This window comes from Mobula hypostoma, chromosome 26 (genome assembly GCF_963921235.1).
Source record: "Mobula hypostoma chromosome 26, sMobHyp1.1, whole genome shotgun sequence".
NCBI classification, from domain to species: Eukaryota; Metazoa; Chordata; class Chondrichthyes; order Myliobatiformes; family Myliobatidae; genus Mobula; species Mobula hypostoma.
Window position 1 is genome coordinate 33755602 of NC_086122.1, and position 16764 is coordinate 33772365.

The 16764-nt window shown below is 44.7% G+C and overlaps 1 protein-coding gene and 1 long non-coding RNA gene across 2 annotated transcripts in view; one reads left to right on the top strand and one right to left on the bottom strand.

The window, feature by feature from the left end:
• Nucleotides 1-2514, top strand: part of zdhhc18a (zinc finger DHHC-type palmitoyltransferase 18a) — a 53535-nt gene extending 51021 nt beyond the window's left edge. Inside the window, exon 9 of the mRNA XM_063033596.1 lies at nucleotides 135-2514. Within this exon, the coding sequence (XP_062889666.1) occupies nucleotides 135-302 (168 nt within the window). The 3' untranslated portion in view covers nucleotides 303-2514. The remainder of the gene's footprint in view (nucleotides 1-134) is intronic.
• LOC134338066 (uncharacterized) overlaps nucleotides 1-16764 on the bottom strand; it is a 62502-nt gene that overhangs the window by 39785 nt on the left and 5953 nt on the right. The gene's annotated exons all lie outside the window — the stretch shown is intronic.

Below are 16764 nucleotides of genomic sequence, written 5' to 3' on the forward strand. Positions count from 1 at the left end.
TTTGCTATTTTTCATTCTCCTCTCCAATTTCTTTAAACCCCGTGCTCCTTCCTCTGTTCCCTCAGTGTAATCAGGGACTTAATTTTCAAGGTGCTGTATTGTCTTACCAGAGTGTGCCCACTTCCCTTTTCCAGACAAGTCTGTGTGTCCTGAACAAAACCATGCCAGAGAAGTCAGACGGCGCTGTGATCTGTGCCATCGAGCCCCCTGGCCACATCAAATCTGCGCACGCACAAGGAAAAGGTACGATACAGCTGATATTCCAGCAAGCAACGAGGACAGTTTCTTCCCCCAGTGCATGAGCTATTTCTGGATTGAACCATTGGATTCCTGTGGACCTTGGACACTCCTGAGGTGTGAACAATGGCAGCAACTGCATGCTTTGACCAAATGCATAGCTGTGTCACCATTGCTGCTTTTATTCAGAGAAAGACAAGAAGTTTTAGTACCAAAGATCACCTGATCTATACAGATCTGCGATTTAATGACTAGAATTTTTGTAGGAGAGATCTGCGTGTTCTGGAATGCCAGATATTTGGACAAAACAAAACTTTTGCTGCAGGTGTGCAGTTTGATATGGTTCTGAGTATAGATAAGTATGGAGCATTGATAACTGTGACATTGGGATGAGCTGATTGGATTAATATTTTTAATTTGCTGATTTTTGAGGCAAAATTTGAAATATGCGATCTGGGAAAGTCAACTAGATTTTTAAAATATAAATGTTCTTTGGGAAATCAGTTCATTATTCATATTACCAGATAGTCACATAAACGTAACCTCCTTGCTAGAGAAATAATCATTGGTGCACCTTTGTGGTAAAGTGTTTTGCTCCAATAATGTAGTTAATTACTATCAATGGGATGGATATTTAAAGATAGTAAATAAGCACAATGTCAAAGCAAGGTAGCAGCTGCCAACTACGCTGGACAACAAAGATTTTGCTTTCTGAATACTTTTGGGTGTATCTAATGGATTTTGGCCTGCTGGTCATGAAAATCCCCGTGAAGCTTCTCTATCATGGACCATTTAAAAAAAAATTGCCTATATTTGTTATTTCAATTCATAATTCAAGTCAGAATACTGATGCCAAGATTAGGGAAGGCATTTTTGTTGCTCCACAAATCAAACAGTTCATCAATGACAGGCAATTCAAAGAGCTTCTAGTGGGACTGGAGAAAATCGCATGGAAGGCATTCAAGGATGTTGCTCAAAATTTTCTTGACAATTACAGAGCACGCAGCTGGTTGACAACATGGTTCAAGCATACAAGACCATGAAGTGAACATGTCACTAAAGGTTCATTTACTGCATTCCCATTTAGACTTCTTCCCTGCAAATCTTGGCCTTGTTAGTGATGAGCATGGTGAAAGGTTTCACCAGGACATTGCGGTCATGGAGAAATGGTATCATGTCAACTGGAATCCATCAATGCTGGCTGATTATTGTTGGACACTTAAGGGAGAAGCCTCAGACACTGAGTACAAATGAAAACCATCAACAAGCTTAGTTGAACTATTGCAAAGCGTCAACACTGTAATGCAATTAAATGCATTATAGTCAATAAAAGTTCATGTTTTGTGTCTCCAAATTCCTACGTGATACAAATAGTCTGAAACTATATTTGTGTCCAACTTCAAGTGAACTATCATAAACAAAAAAAAAATTCTGAGGAAGCAACACTTACAAAAAAAATTGTTGTCCAGTGTTATTAAGTGGATTAGTGACAAGTATATTTACTCACCAATATACCATAGATGCAGTGAGTAACTAAACCCAAAGCTTTGCCTATGTGAATGCTGCAGAATGTTATTCACAATAAGTTAAAGGGAGATCTGAGAAAAACCTCGAACTGGCTGTATGCTTGATGCAAACAAGTATTCTTCTACTACATGAGCCATTCCTGTCTGGAATGGGTAGATACTTCGGGCGTTTTGAACTCTCTTGGCTTAAAGAATAAGTTTAAGAAGTTAAGAGTGCTTTCATTTGCCTGGATGACCAGGACGGCAGCATTTACATTGGTTTACACTTCCCAGCATGGTCTCACTCTTTTAGAACTGTTTGCTCTTCTCTTAACTTTGCCTAATTAGCATCTACAAATGTACCCATGGCTCTTCTCTTCTTAAATATGCTTGTGTGAAGACGAGGATGTGAAGTTTAATTTGCACTATGAAGCGCCCTCTTACCTCAGAATCACCCCTCAAACCTTGCCAATATATTCCTTGAGAATACAACTTATTGACTGGTGTTCTGAACTGGCCACACTGGGAAGTTAGATGATTAGCTCATTCTAAAAGTGTCATTCTGCAGTATATTACAGTGAGAACTGGCTTATTATCATATAGTTTTAACTGGCATTACCTAATTTACAAGCAATATGGACATCTGACTTGCATTGTGCATTGCTTCAGATATTAAGTGCCTTGTGCAGTTGCTTTGCATATATTCCAAATGTGTCAGATTACTGTAGATTGTTGATAGTGTTCCTATATTCAGTCCAATAAATATTGATGCATTTACTACTTTCCAGTGGAATGGGTTCTTCTGTTTGTGAGCATGTGTGTTAATCATTTTCGGCCTCTGCTTTAGATTTGTCTCGTAACGGTCATGTCAGAATAAGCAACACTCACAACATGTTGGAGGAACTCAGCAGGTCGGGCAGCATCCGTAGAAAAGATGGGTTGACGTTTCGGGCCGGAACCCTTCGTTAAGACTGTAGAGGGAAGGGGCAGAGGCCCTATATGTCAGAATGATTTCTGTTCTGAGCAGGGCATCTCTTTTTCAGATACAACTTCTGATCAAATGTAGGTGGTTGGTTCCTTTTCACCTTTATGTCCCAGTACGAGCCTGCCTCGGACTCAAGTGAAACAAAAGTTTTGCTTATATTTTTCTTTCTCCTGTCTTTTTTAACGTGTCCTATGTGGAATTGTTTCTTATCACTATCACTCCTTTCCTGCCCGAACCTCAGTCCAGTTTCATGCAGGGCTGCTGAAGATTGCAATCAAATCTATGCAATAAGAGATGCTGTTATTCTGTGGGTTCAGGTTCAAGCACATACTGGGGCTAGAGTACAAAAATGTTTTACTTTGTATTAGCAAAAGTGATGGAAGATGACAATTTTCTATCAAGCATAATATACTCTCAAATAACCTGTTCGGCAATGCCATTTTGGGTTGCAAAGGCTCGAACAAGGAGCAGAGAGTTGATAAAGTGAGTTATGAGTGAACGTCTTTGATATTATAGGAACACAAAGAAATTCTGATAAAACTAAAGGGAAAACATACCAATGGTTGGAGGCATAATTTCACAAGGAAAAATGATCGAGGTTGTTGTTCACTCATAACAGAACGAGTTCGTCAGGGTAGTATCCTTGGCTCCACATGTGATGGATATTCAATGTCCGGGGCCCGGAGAGCTTTTTTACCAAACTCAGCTAACTAACACAGCAGTGGACTCTTCCAGGGGTCAAAGTGTTGTTTTTGAGTATGTTAAACTCCCAAATCACACTTCTTGCTCAGCCTCTTGTCATAAACAAGAACCAGTCTTCAGTTCTTAATGTAAGTTGTGATCAGTTTGAAATTTAAAAGACAGCTTTTCCTTTGTTTAGTTTCTTTTTGTAAATGGGAGTCAGTCTTCAGTTCTTAATTTAAATGACAAGCAATATCAGTCTGAAGTTAAAAGGACAGCTTTGCAAGTAAACCACACTGTGTAAAGCACAGACCCATAGCACAAAGATGACTGCTTAAGAGATGCAATGTAAAACAATGGGGTTATATTAATTGGCCCTCTATCAAGCTTGACAAAACTGGCTAAGTTATAGATAGATAGGTGTTTTATTGATCCCAAAGGAAATTACAGTGCCACAATAGCATTACAAGTGCACAGATGCACGAATGTTAGAAGAGAAGTAAGAAAGAATTTTTTTACAAAGTTCAAGGAACTTGTTTACAGTAGTTCAAGGAAGCTTACAGACCAGACTGATGCTATCACTTAGCACATCAAATAGCCGATCTATCAATAGTTGGGAGATTTGGATACTCAGAGAGTTAGCCCTCACAACATTTATTTTGGATGTCTGACTCTCTGTCCTTAGAAGCCTTAGGCCATCTGTGTGAATTTCCCAGCTAAAGTATTTGAAAAAAAATCCATTTTTTTTACCAGATAGTAAAATGCAGTAAAATATAGTAAGAGAACAGCCAGGCTTGTTAGGAATGGTCAATGAACGATAAGAAGATTGACGGAAAGACAAGTTGACCAGAATTCATTTCTCTGCCTTGGATTTCTGCGATGGACACCTCATTCATCTGCAACTTGTTGGTATGTCTTTTTAGCTTATAGAAGATGTACCTGTGTTTTGGAAATCCTTTGTGTTTTAGAAATTGTAATTTGGAAATCTTTTTTAAGATTGAAATCCACTGTGAGTTTTAAAAGTGTTTTAAGAATTTTATCTAAATTTAAATGTGTATTACTAAAAATAAACAAACTGTGGTTAAACTCCTTTGTTTGCTAGAAGTATCTCCCTGTGAAGTGGAGGGGACCCACTGCTCAAATAGTGGGTATTGGCTGCTAAACTCATCATGGAGGATAAACAGGGAAGTGATCTAGCCTTTGAAGAGTAGGTGACTACAGGTCCAACATCGCCCAAGAAGCTTAACATCATCTAGGAGAAAAGAGGTTGCTTGACTGTCATCCCATCCATCGGTCTTAAGCCTTCATTCTCTCCTTCAGCACTGTGCAGTGGCTCTACTGCATGCAATCTGTTGAATGCATTACCGTTACCTGCCAAGGCTATTCTAATCTTCAGACCTTTAGCCTTTGCCACCAAGAAGGATGAGGGAACATTGATTCCTTACAAGCCTCACACCATCCTGAGTTGGAAATATCTCTCCATGTCCTTCGTTAATCCTGGAACTCCCTTCTAAACAGCCTAGTGCAGGGGTTTCCAATCTGGGGTTCATGGACCCTTCTGTCTATGGTAGGGATCCATGGCTTAAAAAATATTAGGAAACCCTGGTCTACCTGGAATACCTTCAGTAGCAGGGTTGCTGTGATTCAAAAAGGTGCTCCATTGCCCTCTTAGGACAGGCTAGTAAAAAGGTTCTGCAGGACCCACTTGGTTGAGGAGAAACCAGGAGCTCGGCATGCAGTTATACAGGAGCTATCCTATTCCAAGAAGTAAAGGGAGACAAACTGGAGTTGTTTTCAGGTGGATATAATGGCCTTGAGTGTTTATTCAATGATTAGAATACATTTTAACCCACACACTTCAAACTAAGAGATTAATGACTTTAAGTCCTTGGAGTGCAGGTATAGCCATGGCAACCATCACTGGAGCGGACTTGGGACCCATTTCATTGAAGCAGTGGGGCCCAGGCCTGAGAGTGAAAAACTAACAGATGTTCAGCTGGTTTAAGCACCGAGCCAGTTTAAAATGATCAAGGTGTCGAGGCCAAAGACAAAAGATGAACCGATATTCAGTTTACTAACCTGTCAGGCTTTATTTGCCTCAGTGCTGAGTTGGCGCTGTAGTCGTGGCCTGCACCCACTGGGCTCCTGGAGCAGTTGAAGCCCAGAGCTGGATCCGTGGCTGTGGCCTGCACCCACTGGGCTCCTGGAGCGGCTGCAGGCCTGAATTGGCTCTGTGGCTGAGGACTCACCCTCGGGGACTCTGTGGTTTGGGTTCTGTGTGTTATTTGTTTACTTTTGGTATTGTTTGCACAATTCGTTCTTTTTTCGCACATCGGGGGTTTGACTGTCCTTGTTGTGTGGGATGTTATCATGGATTCTATTGTGATTCTTTGTTTTGTGGCTGCCTGCAAGGAGATGAATCTCAAGCTTGTATATACATACATTGATAATAAATGTACTTAATGAACGTTGGGTGTGCAACGCGGATACAGCAGTATGATACTGAAGCTCAAAGAGTTAAACTGAGATTAGGTTGTGTACTCTAGATTGTATTTCCTTGATTATAGAGCATTGAAGAGTATGGCACATGACAGGACCTTGTGCTGGACTAATTAATTTAGTTATCAAATGTTCAACCAAACTAATTCCTTCTGCCTACACAATGTCTATGTCCTTCTATTCCCTGCAAACTCATGTACCCATCTAAGCCTTTTTGAATGCCTCTATTATATTTGCCTGTATCACCTCTTCAGACAGCACATCTCCTTTGAACTTACTGCTTCTCACCTCTAATGCATGCTCTGCGGAATTAGACATTTCAGACCTCAGAGTCACAACCAGGTTCAATATCACCGGCATATATCATGAAATTTGTTGTTTTGTGGCAGCAGTACATTGCAATACATATTAAAAGACTACACATTAATAAGACTACAAGTAAATAAATTAGTGCAAAATGAAAGCAAAAAAGAAAAAAATATTGAGGTAGTGTACATGAGTTCATTGTCCATTCGTAAATCTGATGGCAAGAGGAAGAAGCTCAAAATCAAAGTAAAGTTTATTATCAGAGTACATACACGTCACCACATACAACCCTGAGATTCTTTTTCTGCAGACATACTTAGCAAATCTATAGAATAGTAACTGTAAACAGGATCAAGGAACAAGAAATTGTGCAAGTGCAAATATAAACAAATAGCAATAAATAACGAGCATGAACTATCAAGATAAAGTGTCCTCAAAGTGAGAACATTGGTTGAGGGAAGACCAGAAATGGAATGAGTGTAAGTTATCCCCTTTTGTTCAAGAGCCTGATGGTTGAAGGGTAGTAACTGTTCTTAAACCTTGTGGTGAGTCCTGAGGCTCTTGTACCGAGTCACCCCAGCCACAATCTATTCCAGCTGCTACCATCCGGGAAATGGTACCGCAGCATAAAAGCCAGGACCAACAGGCTCCGGGACAGCTTCTTGCACCAGGCCATCAGACTGATTAACTCACACTGATTTGATGGTACTCCATATTACATTGACTGTTCTATTTATTATAAATTATTATAAATTACTATGATTGCACATTTAGACAGAGACGTAATGTAAAGATTTTTACTCATGTATGTGAAGGATGTAAGAAATAAAGTCAATTCAATAAAGTCAATTCAAAGAAGCTGGGTGATGGGGTCCTTAATGACTGAGACATCGCCTTATGAACATGCCCTAATGAACTAGCCTGGGGAGGCTGGTGCCCATGATGGAGCTGGTTGAGTTTACAACATTCTGTAGCTTTTTCTGATCCTGTGCAATGGCCTCACCATATCAGACAATGACGCAACCAGTTCGAATGTTCTCCGCAGTATATCTGTAGAAATTTGCAAGAGCCTTTGGTGACATACCAAACCTCCTCAAACTGCCTTCTTTGTAATTGCATCAATATGTTGGGCCCCTGGTAGATCTTCAGAGATGTTGACACCCAAGAACTTGAAGCTGCTCACCCTTTCCACTGCTGATCGCTCCATGAGGACATGTGTATGCCCTTGACTGCCCCTTTCCAGAAGTCCATGTTGAGGGCCAGGTTGTTGTTTAGACACCACTCAGCCAGCTGACCTATCTCACTCCTGTACGCCTTCTTGTCACCATCTGAAATTCTGGTAACAATAATTGTGTTATCGGCAACTCGGTGTTTGGGCTGTAGAGCAGCAGGCTAAGCACACATCCTTGAGCTGTGCCAGTGTTAACTGTCAGTGAGGAAGAGATGTTATTTCTGATCTGCATGGACCTCTGGACTCCAGCAATGAGAGATTGAAGATGTCCTTGAACGCTCCCACCAGCTGGTTGGCGCAGGGTTTCAGTGCCCCACCAGGTACAACATCAGGGCCTGGTACTTCGCTCCTCCTCTGAAATTCTTCCTCCAAGAAGAGCCATTTCATCTTGGATGTGAGAATCACCATTTAAGCAGCTGCACTCTTGTTTTCCGGTAAAAGTGACATCAAAGGATTGAGTAAGCCACTGTTGTATCATCACTGTTGTATTGAATAAGCAGACCGGTGGGACCGATACCTTCTTGGCCCGAGGCTGTGTCTCTTTCCAGGTATGTTATGTGTTGGGTGTAAGCGTGGTTTAGTATCTCTAGTGTGAGGTAGTTCATTTTACTGTGACCGGATATAACCCCAGATGTGTTGCATCATCAGGCTGACTGAGACATGTAGGTGATGTTTTAATATGCTCCTGCCCCTATCGCTCTGTATTTCCTTAAAGCCCACTGAGCCCTTGCCGATTCACAGCCGATCCCGTTCCCTTGGTCGTTTTGGAATCAGAATCAGCATTATTATCACTAACACATGTCAGTAACTTTACCCAGAAACCATTCTCCCAGCATTCCCATCCACTGCCTGCAGATTCACCTCGCCCAATTACTCATTAATAGGGGCAATTTTCAGTGGCCTATTAATCAATCAATTGGCATGTCTTTGACCCTGGGAGAAAATTAGAGCATCCAGAGGAAATGCACTCTGAACATCACTCCAGAAAATTGTGACATTTTTGTGTTTTCATCTTCGTTGCTTCTTTCCTCTCTATTTCTCCTTATGTTCTTTCCATTTCCCATCCTTTTGTCTCTAACTCTTTCTCCTCCTTGCCTTCTGATAGTGTTGACCTCTCTTTTGTCTCCTTTTATCTGTCAATTGAAAATATACATTGCTCCTTTTCTCCTTTATCACCACACTTCCTCTTTCCCTGTAGCTGTGTCTCATTTCCTTTGCTCCTTCCCCTCTCCTTTCTTCCTCTCAAAATGTAAAATAGTTGAGCACTGGTTCCATCATTATCTCATTCACTCATTTGGTGGTGTGAATGCCAGTTCGAGAGTGACCAGGAATCCTGGCAGTTTATTCCAGCTGGAGTTCACTGTTTCCTGTTCAAAGTTGATGCGTATGGACTGCAGAAGTTCCTCTTTTACCGCCTGCATTGCATGATGAGTTCACTTCCTCTGATGTTGTGTTTTGATCTGGTATCAGACTTGACGAGGCTGAGCTTAATTGGTAATGTGTTATGGGCTTCTGCTGCACTAAAGCTTCAGTGGCAGATGTCCAGGAATTAGTGCATCTGGCCCTGCCTGGGCACTAGGGGCAGTGGATATGGTTTAAAAGAATTGTCTTGTTCCATTCTTGGATGTCTGGTTCCTTTCTGTATGAATTCATTGATTAAAAAAAAGTCACATGCTGTGATGTAGCGTTCATCTTATGACTGAAAGTTAAATTATGCAGAGTTACGGTTTAGTTACAATCCGACTCATTTTGTGCTTGTGACCATGTGAGTATGATTTGGTTCTGCTTTTATCAAAGATGTGAATGCCTGTCTTCTTGTACATCCTGTGAATAACTTGTACATATGCCCCGATTGTTCGCTTTCTGCCCATTCTCCCTAAGCTACCTTCCCAAACGTCTGGGTGGTTCCTGAGTGCAGACACATGGCAGTGTTGGTGACCCAGTACACGTCACCCAGTTTGTGCCAGGTTTGTTCCTCTTTCTGGAGGTGACTCATGTCTGACCATGTCTGACAAGCCTAGTTTTAACCTGGAACCGGCAGGGCTTCACTTCACTGCAGGCCCCGCCCTGGAATATTTTAATTTGAGACTTGTATTTTGACTAACTATTTAAACCTCTCATCTTTGAATGTTATACTCAGTGCTTCAGCCTATGAAGGCCAGCCTGCTGAATGCCTTCTTCACTACCCTACGTCACCAAAAGTTTGAGCAAATTTCTACGGATGTAGTTCTGGGGGATCTCAATAAACCAGGCAACATCCACGGAAAGGAATCAAAAGTTGATGTTTTGGGCCAGGATGATTCTTCAAGATCTGATGAAGGGCGTTGTCCCAAAATGTCCCCTCGTTATCCTTTGCGGGGATGCTGCCGGACCTGCCAAGTTCCTCCTACATTCTGTGTGTGTGTGTGTGTGTGTGTGTGTGTGTGTGTGTGTGTCTGTGTTTGTGTGTGTCTGTGTGAGTGTGTGTGTGAGTGTGTGTGTGTGTGTATGTGTGTGTGTGTTTCTGTGTGAGTGTGTGTCTGTGTGTGTGTGTCTGTGTTTGTGTGTGAGTGTGTGTGTGAATGTATGTGTGTGTGTGTCTGTGTTTGTGTGTGTGTGAGAGTGTGTGTTTGTGTGTGTGTGTCTGTGTGTGTGTGTGTGTGTGTGTGTGTGTGTGTGTCTGTGTCTATGTGTGTGAGTGTGTGTGTGAATGTGTGTGTGTGTGTATGAATGTATGTGTGTGTGAGTGTGTGTCTGTGTCTGTGTGTGTGTGTGTGTGTGTGTGTGTGTGTGTGAATGTGTGTGTGTGTGTGTGTGTGTGTGTGTGTGTGTGTGTGTGTGCGCGCGTGCGCTACTCTGGACGTCCAGCATCTGCAGAGCCTGTTGTGTTTCTACAGACGCACTGTCGAGAGCATTCTGACCGGTTGATCACTGCCTGGTGTGGAGGCTCCAGTGCAGAGGATCAAGACAGGCTCCAGAACATTGCAGACTCAGCCACTTCCATCACAATTGAGGATGCTTTCACAGACATCCCACCCTGCAGAAACTCATTTCAGGGAGGTAGCACCATCAATTTGCGGGAGACTTCCGGGAGAGGTGGGATGTCTGCAATAGAGTAGCTCTTTAGTAGCTGGCCAGCTAGTTTAAATAATGTTACCTATGCTAATGAATGAATGACACCTGTTAAACTCACCTCAACATGTCTTTTACAGTCTTAACCCACCATGGGCAATAGAAAAGTCACTGTTGCAAACAGTGTAGCGAGCAACACTGTCATTATTTTTGACCCCTATTAGGCAGGGGTACACTTTAGTGTAGTCAGGGGTGACGTACGTTTTATATTTTCTTTTTTTGGAACACTCTGCCATGGTGCTCTCTCCCCCTCTCGTGGTCGCTCTCGCGCTTTCTCTCTCTCTCGCTCGTGCTCTCTCCCTCTCTCTCTCTCTCTCGTGCTCGCTGTTGCGCTCTCTCTCTCGCTCTCTCTCTCTCCCTCCCTCCCTCCCTCCCTCTCTCTCGCTTGCTTGCTCTCTCTCGTGGTTGCTCTCGCGCTCTCTCGCTCGCTCTCAAAAAAATTGATTTCCGTGACATTGTATATAATTTGCGGGCATCAGGGAGCCACTATTAATATGCGGGAGACTTCCGGAATTTCCGGGAGAGGTGGGATGTCTGCTTTCAAAAGGCGGTGTCTCAAGAAGTTGGTGTCCGTTCATTAAGCACCCTCAACATCTAGGACATGCTCTCCTCTAAATACTACCATTGGCCAGGAGGTACAGGAGGTACAGGAAGTGCAAGAGGTACAGGAAGTACAGGAGGTACAGGGGGTTCAGGAGGTGCAGGAGGTACAGGAAGTACAGGAAGTACAGGGGGTACAGGAGGTGCAGGAGGTACAGGAAGTACAGGAGGTACAGGAGGTACAGGAGGTACAGGAAGTACAGGAGGTACAGGAGGTGCAGAAAGTACAGGAAGTACAGGAGGTACAGGGGGTACAGGAGGTGCAGGAGGTGCAGGGGGTACAGGAGGTACAGGAAGTACAGGAGGTGCAGGAGGTACAGGAGGTACAGGAAGTGCAAGAGGTACAGGAAGTACAGGAGGTACAGGAGGTTCAGGAGGTGCAGGAGGTACAGGAAGTACAGGAGGTACAGGGGGTTCAGGAGGTGCAGGAGGAACAGGAAGTACAGGAGGTACAGGAGGTACAGGAGGTACAGGAAGTGCAAGAGGTACAGGAAGTACAGGAGGTACAGGGGGTTCAGGAGGTGCAGGAGGTACAGGAAGTACAGGAAGTACAGGGGGTACAGGAGGTGCAGGAGGTACAGGAAGTACAGGAGGTACAAGAGGTACAGGAGGTACAGGAAGTACAGGAGGTACAGGAGGTGCAGGAAGTACAGGAGGTACAGGGGGTACAGGAGGTGCAGGAGGTGCAGGGGGTACAGGAGGTACAGGAAGTACAGGAGGTGCAGGAGGTACAGGAGGTACAGGAAGTGCAAGAGGTACAGGAGGTACAGGAGGTTCAGGAGGTGCAGGAGGTACAGGAAGTACAGGAGGTACAGGGGGTTCAGGAGGTGCAGGAGGAACAGGAAGTACAGGGGGTACAGGAGGTGCAGGAGGTACAGGAAGTACAGGAGGTACAGGAGGTACAGGAAGTACAGGAGGTACAGGAGGTGCAGGAGGTACAGGGGTACAGGAGGTGCAGGGGGTACAGGAGGTACAGGGGGTACAGGAAGTACAGGAGGTACAGGAAGTACAGGGGGTACAGGAAGTACAGGAGGTACAGGAGGTACAGGAGGTGCAGGAGGTACAGGGGGTACAGGAGGTGCAGGAGGTACAGGAAGTACAGGGGGTACAGGAGGTACAGGAAGTACAGGAGGTACAGGAAGTACAGGGGGTACAGGAGGTACAGGAGGTACAGGAAGTACAGGAGGTACAGGAGGTACCAGAAGTACAGGTGGTACAGGAAGTACAGGAAGTACAGGAGGTGCAGGAAGTACAGGAGGTACAGGAAGTACAGGAGGTACAGGGAGTACAGGAAGTACAGGAGGTACAGGAGGTGCAGGAGGTACAGGGGGTACAGGAGGTACAGGAAGTACAGGAGGTACAGGGGGTACAGGAAGTACAGGAGGTACAGGAGGTACCGGAAGTACAGGGGGTACAGGAAGTGCAGGAAGTACAGGAGGTGCAGGAAGTACAGGAGGTACAGGAGGTACCGGAAGTACAGGGGGTACAGGAAGTACAGGAGGTACAGGAAGTACAGGAAGTACAGGGGGTACAGGAGGTGCAGGAGGTACAGGAAGTACAGGGGGTACAGGAGGTACAGGAAGTACAGGAGGTGCAGGAGGTACAGGAAGTACAGGGGGTACAGGAGGTACAGGAAGTACAGGAGGTGCAGGAAGTACAGGGGGTACAGGAGGTGCAGGAGGTACAGGAAGTACAGGAAGTACAGGGGGTACAGGAGGTACAGGAAGTACAGGAGGTACAGGAAGTACAGGGGGTACAGGAAGTACAGGGGGTACAGGAGGTACAGGAAGTACAGGAGGTGCAGGAAGTACAGAGGGTATGGAGGTACAGGAAGTACAGGGGGTACAGGAGCTACCGGAAGTACAGGGGGTGCAGGAGGTACAGGAAGTACAGGAGGTGCAGGAAGTACAGGGGGTACAGGAGGTGCAGGAGGTACAGGAAGTACAGGAAGTACAGGAGGTACAGGAGCTACCGGAAGTACAGGGGGTACAGGAAGTACAGGAGGTGCAGGAAGTACAGGGGGTATGGAGGTACAGGAAGTACAGGAGGTGCAGGAAGTACAGAGGGTATGGAGGTACAGGAAGTACAGGAGGTGCAGGAGCTACCGGAAGTACAGGGGGTACAGGAAGTACAGGAGGTGCAGGAAGTACAGGGGGTATGGAGGTACAGGAAGTACAGGAGGTACAGGAGCTACCGGAAGTACAGGGAGTACAGGAGCACCTGAAGAACCACTTGTTCCAATCTGTCATCAGATTTCTGAATGGACATTGAAGCCGTGAACACTACCTCACCATTTCTCTTTTTCACCGGTGAATTATATTTAATTGCAATTTATAGTAATTTATATGTCTTACACTGTACTGCTGGTATGAAGCAACATATTTCATAACATACAACATGTCCGCAATAATAAGCCGGACTCTGATCCAAAGTCTCTCTACCTGTGTTGCCATCTTCAGGGAAATGCACCCCAAGCTTCCCCTCTGCATCAACACCCTTGAGGTCCCTGCCATTTACTGTATTTATTTACTTATTGAGATACAGTGTGGATAGGGCCACCCAGCAACCCCCAAAATACTTACTCCCTGCCTGTTATACCACCGGCGTTTAGGGCAACAGTGAAGCTCCTCCATCACTTGTGGTGTTCAGGGCTCCATTCATCCTGCCAGTAGTTTCCTCTCGGTTTTCACCACTGTCAGTCATCCAAGTCCCGGGAGGAGACTCAGGAATACCGTCACACTCAGGTGCAGAAGGATTCTTCATTGCTGTTTCCGTAACAATTTTGTTTTACCAGTCAGGGTTGTTAGCCCTGAGCTGAACCCCCGAACCTGGAGGACCGGTGGACTGCTGTCAGTCTGACCTCTACCCTTTGACCTATTTGGCATGGGCGACCCTACCAAGAGCCAAAGCATAAATCCCTGACTCCAGCCAACGTAGCTCTCCAGGTCATTGAGGCACACAAGCCTCCAAACCACGGCAAGATTGTGGTTCCCTTGGAGGAGCACCCGATTTAAACCTAGTCTAATCAGGGGACAATTTACAATGACCAATGAACCTACTAACTGGTACGGCTTTGGACTGTGGGAGGAAACTGGAGCACCCGGAGGAAACCCACGTGGTCACGGGGAGAACGTACAAACTCCTGACAGAGAGTGGCGGGAGTTGAACCTGGCTTGCTGGTACCGTAAATCGTTGTGCTAACCATTACGCTACTGTTCCACCCCGTGTGATCTGTTGGTATTTGACATCTCAGACCTCACACACATCTAGATTCAATTCTGGGTCTAATATTAAGGATTCAAGAAGGAAGTTTTACTGCTGGAGTTTAACCTGATTTAATGTTCATCACGGATCTTGTGAAGGTGTAAATGGCGATGAGGACATTTTTCCTGAGAAAAAACAATTATTTTTGTCTGGTTTGTATGAGACACTTTTACCTTATTTCTTAGGGTGTCAGGGTGGAGATACGTCTCTTCCAAAGGAGGTGTAGGGCACTCCTTTCCTCCGCTAGTCAGCAGGTCACCCTTGGGCAAGGTAGAGCACCTGTTTAGCTTCCCCACCCCCAGTCAGTGTCACCTGAAGCCATGGGAGCAGGTGGCGGTTGGTCGTCTGAGCAACTGGTGCACATCACAAGTCCTGCTTATGTGACCACCGATGTCAGGCGGACAATCTCTGAAGGGTATTGATAATAGCTGGGGTCACCCGTCTTGTAAGGACACTGCCCAGAAGAAAACAATGACAATCCACTTCTGTAGAAAAGTTTGCCAAGAACAATCACGGTCACGGAAAGACCATGATCGCCCATATCATATGATGTAGCACTTAATAACGATAACGTTATTTAAAGATTCAAAGCACATTTATTATCAAAGAATGTAAGAATTATACACCTTGAAATTTGTCTGCTTGCATGCAGCCACAAAGCAAGAAACCCAAATAACCCAATTTAAAAAAAAGACCAAAAACCACCGTGCAGAGAAAGAGAAAAAAACCCACAGATCATGCAAACAATCGAAGCGAGCCAACAGCATCCCGAACCAGACTGAGTGCCCAGATCTGCTCCCGAGGCAGCCGAGTAGGGCCAGGCCGGGACCTCCAGTTCGTCACACCCCTGGGGAAAAACACAGAGCGGCCACATCAGTTCACAGCCTCATCGCAACGGAGAAAGGAATGAACGTTCGCAGGAGAGTGAACAAAATCAGCCCGATCCTCGCCTCCATTCCCGACCCTCGGGCTTTCCAGTCTATCTGGGCCGGCGTTTAAAGTGTCCACGCACTGGGTAGTGCCTCGCTCTAGGGCCCGGAACCCGGTGCAACGGACTCGCGTGGGCGTACAGCCCCAGGCTGTCCTCGATCTCACCAAATCGGCTTGGATTTCCCCTCACTGTTGCTGCTTCATGCTTTACTCCCGGCAGCTGCTGAGAGTAGCTTGGGTTACACCGTGTCACAGCTTGTTGACACTGGCTGTGGCAAGGGCACTATTGGACCCTGATAACTTGTGGTTGCAGGGGATCCCCCTGGTGCTTTTTCCTTCCACCAAAGGTGGAACTTGTCTCCAGCAAAAGGCGCTCCAGATAACGACTGATGGCAGCTCAGCTGAATCTTACCCAATGTGAAAATCTAGCAATAGTAATGGAAATTCTGTGCTAAATTAGACCATAAGACCATAAGGCTCGGGAGCAGTATTGGCTTATCGAGTTTTCTCCAACATTCCCTCAACCTCATTCTCCTGCCTTCTCCTCTCAATCTTTGTCTCTCTGACTAATCAAGAACTTATTAGCTTCTGCTTTAAATGTACTGAATGACTTGGCCTCCACAGCCGTCTGTGGCAATGAATTCCACAGATTCACCATCCTCTGGATAAAGGAATTCTTCCTCATCTCTGTTCTGAAGGAATATACCAGTATTCTGAAGCTGTTCCCTCTGGTCCTAGACTCCTCCACTATAGGAAACATTTTCTCCACATCCACTCTATCTCAGCCTTTCAATATTCGACAGGTTTCAGTGAGATCCCCTCTCGTTCTTCTAAACTTCAGTGAGTACAGGGTCAGAGCCACTATGCACTCCTCATACGTTAACCCTCTCATTCCTCCGATCATCCTCGTAAACCTCCTCTGGACCCTCTCCAATGGCAAAGCATCCTTTCTTAGATCAGGGGCTCAAAAACTGAGAAAATACTGCTCTTTTCTTCAGTAGTTTTACTTTAAAATAACTGAGTGATTCGAAATATCTGCTTGTGAAAACTAATTTAAAAAAAATCACTGTCGTATTGTTAAATAAATATTTAATACAGATGGGTCCTTTTGCAGGGTTGATAATTACAGAAATAAATTCAGTTGAACTATCTTGGAAAGTTATTTCTCTTTTCTCAGTCATTTCTTGCAAATTGCATGAAAACCTTGAGAGTAAACAGAGCAAGTGACTATCTGTCTCATATTAATAATGATCTGGGACACTGGGAAAAGAAATGATCAATTTGGTAATTCTGACCACTATATCAACGGGTGAAACTGCTCCAAAATGCTAATTGCGTTGCTAGTGCTCAAGAAAATAATTCATTCATTATTCAGACTGGGCACTTCCTGAATGTGGAGACATGCTTTCAGAATT